The 7,101-nt window shown below is 47.8% G+C and overlaps 1 protein-coding gene across 1 annotated transcript in view; it reads left to right on the top strand.

Annotated features, from left to right (window-relative positions):
• Positions 1-5,560: 5,560 nt before the first annotated feature.
• LOC139746960 (uncharacterized) overlaps positions 5,561-7,101 on the top strand; it is a 77,774-nt gene continuing 76,233 nt past the window's right edge. The window contains exon 1 of the mRNA XM_071658661.1: positions 5,561-6,754. Coding sequence (XP_071514762.1) covers positions 5,940-6,754 — 815 coding nt within the window. The 5' untranslated portion in view covers positions 5,561-5,939. The remainder of the gene's footprint in view (positions 6,755-7,101) is intronic.

Here is a 7,101-nt window from a genome sequence, read left to right as displayed (position 1 = left end):
ACTATGATGGTTAGACTGGTCTCTGAATGGTGAGACGTAACAAGTGGTGTGCTGCAGGGATCAGTCCTGGGACTAATTCCCTTTCTCATACATATATCAATGATACTGATAATGGGCTGCATTGTAAGATATCTAAATTCGCGGACGATACTGAGTTGGGAAATAATATTAACAATAAACTGAACGTCTGCCGCTTCAAAGTGACATAAACAAACTAATGGACTGGTCTAGTAGGCGGCAATTGAATTTTGATGTTGATAAGTTCAGAGTTTTACGTATCGGTTGTAAAAATGAAAAGGTACACTATAATATGAATTCTGTTAGATACGAGAGGTGTATGAGGAAAAGGACTGGTGACCTAAAGCCAAGTAAGCAGTGCACAGAAGCAGTATAAACAATATTCTTAGATTCTTCGAAAAGCCTTTCGAATCTAAGTCTTAGGAAAATTGTTCTCACTCTTTACAGCTCACTGGTGCGTTCCCCCATCTGGAATATTGTGTTTGGGTTTTTGTCATCCTACTTGAGGAAAAACGTGGATAAAAAGAGAGGGAATACAGAGGCGAGCTATCAAGATGATTCCAAGCCTGAGAAACAAAGCAATGAGAGCCGAATAAAAGAACTGAATTCATTTAGCTTAGAAAAGAGAAGGTTAAGAGGCGATCAGTTATGAGTATTCAAAAATCATTAAAGGTTACGAAAATGTCGATCTTATGAGCTACTTAGGGTTAGATTCGTCTGATATCGTTCGCAAACATTTTACCTCTAATGAGGCTAAGTACTTTTTCTTCAAGAGAATCGTTAACTTATGGAACGAGTAACCAATCAGAGTAGCTGAAAAGAATATCATAAATACGTTTTACGCAGACATGATGAATGATTTTCTTCACATCCACGACTAACCTTGTATACACCTCCCTAGCTATACAACAAATTTACAGGTCTTTCTCCTCTAAAATTTTGCAAATCTTTCTATTCCTACCACAATGAATGACTCTATAATCTCTTCCACTATCACAAACAGTCTAGTTAGGACTTAGTGGTCTGATGCTGTTTGAATTCAGTAGCTGCTGTATTCGGTTGCTGGCAACAATGAAGGCAGAATTTTAACACACGTACGGTGCAAACGAGCGAGCAGACTCCAATATGAATTCTAAGTTACAAAAGGATAACAACTTAGGTGTCATAACCTACGGTGAACAACAACCAGTTGAGCACTGTACTTTAAAAGCACTTAAAAAAAGAGCTTCGTCAGCAAAGGTAATTGAACTCAAATGAGAGAGTGCCCCTTACTCTTAACAGCCTACTGGTGCATCCCCATTTACAACATTATTCTGCTTTGGTTACTTGAAAAAAACAACAGATTAGTTGCAGAACAGATTTGATGATTACTCCGCTTACGGTCTACGACGGATGTTATCTGCGTCTCCTTAATTACATGTGAAATAACAGGCATTTCTCTATGTCATTCGTTCGCATCTCCAACGCTCCCCATGCTAATTTCTCTGTATCTGATCTTTTCCACCAACACATACAGCTTCGATAAGACCCAAGGGTTTGTTTCTCTTTGCCTTCCTTAATATTCCTGTTATAACCTGATATACCACAAGGTAAGTTAGTCTTGAACACTCATCATTGGTATGTGAATTTGCCACAGTACAATGTTGGATGTACACTTATCAAATATATCGTCCCTATCTAACGACGATATTACATCAAGGATAGTTACAATCTTCGGCCTTGTGAGATCTCAGACGCGCTTGGTAGTTCAAGACAATGAAGCCATGGCGAAATCTTACCTGATTTCTTTTCATTCATTTGCTTTTACCACTGAAGACACAGATCACGTTCGCGGTCATCCAACTACGCAAGAGCAAATATAACAAAGCAACGAACCACACAAAACATTGCAAGTACAGAACAATCTCCTGTTGTGTAGGGACCACAAGCTTTCATCACTAAAACATATGATATAACCCCACCTCAATTCATGCCCACGAGAGCCACCTCTGTCTCACACTTCAGTAACCTATACTCACAAATCTATCTCCCTCCTCCAACAAAAACCACACTGGCAAAAAAAAAAAGAAAAAAGAATATTCGCATCGTAATGACTCGACAAACACGAAGAAGAAATCCCATATCTCCACCCAGAGCCAATCATGAATTCGACTCCACCGGCCATGCATCCATCTGTAACTAAATGAGGAAAAACTTGGGCGCAATAATATTCGATGACCTAAAACCAAGTAAGCGGTGCGTAAAAGCAATGTAAAAAAAAAAGCCAAGAAAAAATTCTAGGCTTCATAAGCCGGGTATTCGATTTCAAGTCTTTAGATACTGATACCCAGCCTTTACACTTCACTGGTGCGTCCCACCCATAAATATTTTGTTCAGTTTTGGTGGCCCTGTTCGAGAAAAGACTTAAATGGAACTAGGTACAGCAATGAGCTATTAGGATTATCCCCGCACCGAGAAACACATCCAACGACAGTAGACAACACAGCTTAAACTTAGTCAGCTTAGAAAAGAGAAAATTGAGAGTTGACCTGACACAAGTGTTCAAAATCGTCGAAGGCTTGGATGACTTCGATCTAAGCAGATGTCTAAGGCTAGATTTGTCTGGTTTTGCCATAGACACTTTGGCAAACGTTCAATTTCTAGTTGAGGAAAGTACTTTTTTTCAGATGAATGGGTACTATATTGGATGATTTACAAAATAAGATTGGTTTGAAGTAACACCACACATAAGCTGAAGAACTGACGTGATAAACACTTTGCTTTAAGACCACGATTGACGTCATTTACGTCTTCATAAGCAAGTACGTGTAGAGTTTACAGGTATTTCTCCATGAGGTATAAGTTTGATTTCCTACCATTGCCTCACTAATCTCTGATTCTGATCTCTTCCATCATCACAAACAGCCTCGAGAGGACCCAGTAGCCTGATGCTGGTCTGTTTACTGTGCCTTGCGTTCCTTTGCATACACTTCCCAGGCACGTACGAGTCACACTTTCTCGTCTGTGCTTTGGATATCAACCATCACTACCACATTACAGTCATCGATTCAACAAAAAACAATACGACCACACCTCCCACAACACTCCTACACCACCGTCACAACCCCCACAACACTCCCATACCACCATCACACCTCCCACATCGTTCCCGCACCTCCTACAACACCATCATACCTCCCACAACACCACCATACCTCCCTCAACACCACCACACCTCCCACAACACTTCCACACCTCACACAACACCATCACACCTCCCACAACACCAGTGCCCCTTCCACAACACTCCCACTCCTCCCACACCCTCATCACACCTCCCACAACATTCCCACTCTCCCACACCACCATCACACCTCCCACAAGACTCCCACACCTTCCACACCACCATCACACCTCCCACAACACTCCGACATATCCCACAACATCATCAAACGCACAATACCCTCACCATACCTCCCAGACCACCAACGCACCCCTTACAACACCGTCACATCTCTCGCAACACCTAAATCATACCTCCTACAAAATACCACTACACCTCCCTCACTACCGTCACACCCCCTACAACACCACTGTCTCCCACACCATCATCAAACCCCTACAATACCACAACACCCCGCACAACATCACCACACCTCCCACAAAACCGTTATCACACCCTTTACAATGCCACTGCACCACCTACAACACCACCACAACTCGTACACCACTACCTCGACCCCTTACAACACCGCCACTATATTCCACAAAGTCACTTTGCGTCAGTCATGTATGAAATTATTATTCAAACGCCACATGTGCACGAGGAACGTGTCATGTCATTGGAACATGTGTTCACCGTCAAACGTTGGGAGGATATTTAGCTTAGTGTAGCATCGTAATGAAATCAAAATTCTAAACAGAAAATGAGATCTTGTGAAAATTATATGGCACATTCGAAAGATTCATATGTTTGAAAGAAGTTTCAAACAGGTTATTTGGAAGTGCCAAGCAGTTTAGTTTCAAACTCAGTTTTGGTTTCAAACATGGGTCAGACGGCAGAATCAGACAGGCTGGATGTTAGTTTCAAAACAGGTCAAGTGACTGTTTCAGATATAGGTCAGATGGAGGCTTCAAACACAAGTCAGCTGGAAGTTTCAGACACAGGTCATCTGGAAGTTTCAAACATAAGCTGAACACCTGCATGACTTAGAACCGAATGATCCTTAAGAGGATCTAGCTTTCATATACCTATGGGCCTCCTACAGTTTCCTATATTCTTTTGTCCTCAATATATGTCCACAGGTTGTGTTACTTTGCTAGCTTACTGAGATGGATGCGTTGGTAGAGGGAAGGTGGGTGAGTACATCTTTTGGTAACTCGACGCGATGAAGTGATTCTAGGAGTACAAAGCGGCTTGGAGAACTGCTAGGTAAAACCTGACGTGGTTGAGTGCAGGTTCCACCATTCTGTCGTGGTTGTGTGTATCTGCCAGTCGACTGACATCGTTGGGTGCATCTCCGTAAGATGACGTGGTCGAGACTCTATCCCTCTGTGTAATGAGATCGCTAAAAGGACATAGCACATGAATGACGTGGTTGGATGGTTATGCTGACGGTGCGAAGTAGTCGAATGCAAGTGTCGGTACCAAGACGTGGTTATGTGTCTCATTCCTTGCTGTAAGGTGGATGCTATATGCCAGTGAAACAGTGTAGTTGGCTTTCTACGCTCGTTGCACGAGCGGGTCAGGTCTCATATACTGGTATGTGGTTGTGGTTGAATGTGTGTTAATCTGGGAAGATAACGTGGTTGGGAGTATCTACAGATACTCCCACATGCACGTGTTTGGTGGCATGACTCCTCCCGATGTGCAGTATCTACTGGGATCGTAAACGTGGTTTTGCTGCACTTTGCTGATGATGCCGTAGTCTTTGGGCCTTTTGGACGAGGTGAGAGGCATTTACTGGGACGCGACGTGGTTGACTGTTTGTCATATCATATCCACACATGATATGACAGAGTTGAGTGTGGTTCGGGGTACCTTTTGGTATGACGTGAGTTAAGTACCAGGGTCAGACGATGTGTGGGCAATTACTTGTCCCTGGGTAAGCTTGCTGTGATCACTGATACCATTTACCTCCCCATGAGCGGAGGGCTTAAATCGGACGTGTTACGTGTCCTCCCTCCCTCTCTGCTTGCTGCTCTTTAACCTTTGATGTGTTGGTGTCACCTGTGGAACCCTCTCTCTGCATCGTGGGGTGCAGAAGGGCCACGGCTAGTTGCCTGATTCCCGCAAGTGTTTGCCTTGGTCACCCTCGAGCAGCGACACTTGTTTGGGCCAGCGACGTAGATATTCATGTAATCATCAGTAATATATGTCAATTGACGGCCGCTCCCGAGAGCCCGGCCACACCTGTACCACACACCTGAGCCAGCTCATCGTTATTCCCAAGTTCACCTGAAGGTGTGTGCATAAGATGGCACAGTGGGAGGTGGAAGGTGTGGGTTATCCGAATTCTTGCCGCCAGGCCTAAAAGTAGAAGCCCGTGAGCGTGTGGTAAATATGTAGTGGGCCGGCCACCATAGCGCACGGCGGCGGTGGCCGCGTCGCCAGCGCTCGCCGTCGTGGGGCTCCGCTAATTGCCAGTGCAGAGCGAACGTTGTACTGGTGGAATATATTATTCAAATTTGGCAGGTCCTCATGATGATGTTTGAGGAGGGTAATTGAGGTGTAGCGAGGGTGTGGCGGGCTGGAGAGCTGGAGCAGCCGGGGTGGCGGGTGTGCTGGGGTCGGCAGCGGTGCGCGGGTCGGCCGGCTACCGCAGTGCGGGGCGTGGCCGCTCGCCTGCTCCGCCAATGGGGCGACGGTGGTGGCGGGAGCCAGGAGGGCCGGCCACCGCCGCCGCAGTCACTGTCCGGCCTCCGCGGTGATCGCACCCGCCATGACGCTCGACCCACGGCCCCTAGTGCCCTCGTCACCCCCGCCGCCCACTTCCGCCGCCATGACCGACCCCCGCCCGGCCCCCCCGGCCTTGTCCCCACCACCCTCACGCCCGCCGCCGCCGCCCACCCTCCCGGTGTCTTCCTTGGCAGCGGCGTCGGCGTTGTCTATGGTGCCGCGATCGTCGGCGTTCACGGCCGTGTTTCCGTCGGTAGGGCGCGCGCCTCTGCCAGACCTGGCGGCCCTCAACCTGGCTGCCTTCGAGTCTTACCTGGCGCTAACGGGACTTTCGCGCCTCACGCAGCCACGCCCTTCTGACACCATCTCTTCACACAACAAAAAGTTTGATTTTTCGCGGCTAGCCGAGAGTGTCTCCGAGAACGAGAAGCGGGCGGCGAGCGGCAGTCCGCCCCTCCCGGCCTCCTCTGTGTCAGCGGCGGCCGCCGCCAACCTGGCCCAGGTGGCGCCGCTCATGTCCTCGGTCAGGTCACTGCCTCTGCTTACCGACACGTACCCACTGCTGCTGAATCCCCTTTACCAGTCCATGCTGGCGCAGCAGCAGCAACAACAACAACAGCAGCAGCACCAGCAACATCAGCAACAGCAACATCCGTCCCTAGGCTACCGCCGCGCCGTAGGGGGTAGGGGCCGCGCACCCAGACCCAAGAAACAGTTCATCTGCAAATACTGCAACAGACACTTCACCAAAAGCTACAACCTCCTCATCCACGAGCGGACGCACACGGACGAGCGGCCCTACACGTGTGACATCTGCGGCAAGGCCTTCCGTCGACAGGACCACCTTCGGGATCACAGGTGAGACAGAGAGAGAGAGAGACAACCTCTCCCACCCCCAACCCCTTTCCCTGCTCCACGCCCCACGTTCTTATAACAGTCATTCCTGAGCGCCACATCTGAGGCGCAACGGAGGAACCCCTCGTAGCCACGTCATCAGCACACAAGTCATCTTTTACCCCATTGCTCATCGCTCTAACACTCCACAAATTCTCGATGCTAACCTCGACTCCTGTTACGCCATCGTATCGTTACCAGGTAACCCAGCATTTAGAGGAGAACATGACGCCTCTTTGGGATGATATCTTCACCAAGTCAGCCGTAGATGTGGATTCACGAGTCGGCGACCGTAACACTAGAGGAAAAAA

Source organism: Panulirus ornatus, chromosome 66, assembly GCF_036320965.1.
Source record: "Panulirus ornatus isolate Po-2019 chromosome 66, ASM3632096v1, whole genome shotgun sequence".
NCBI classification, from domain to species: domain Eukaryota; kingdom Metazoa; phylum Arthropoda; class Malacostraca; order Decapoda; family Palinuridae; genus Panulirus; species Panulirus ornatus.
Note: the sequence above shows the minus strand (reverse complement) of the source record. Positions and strands in the feature narration are given on the sequence as shown.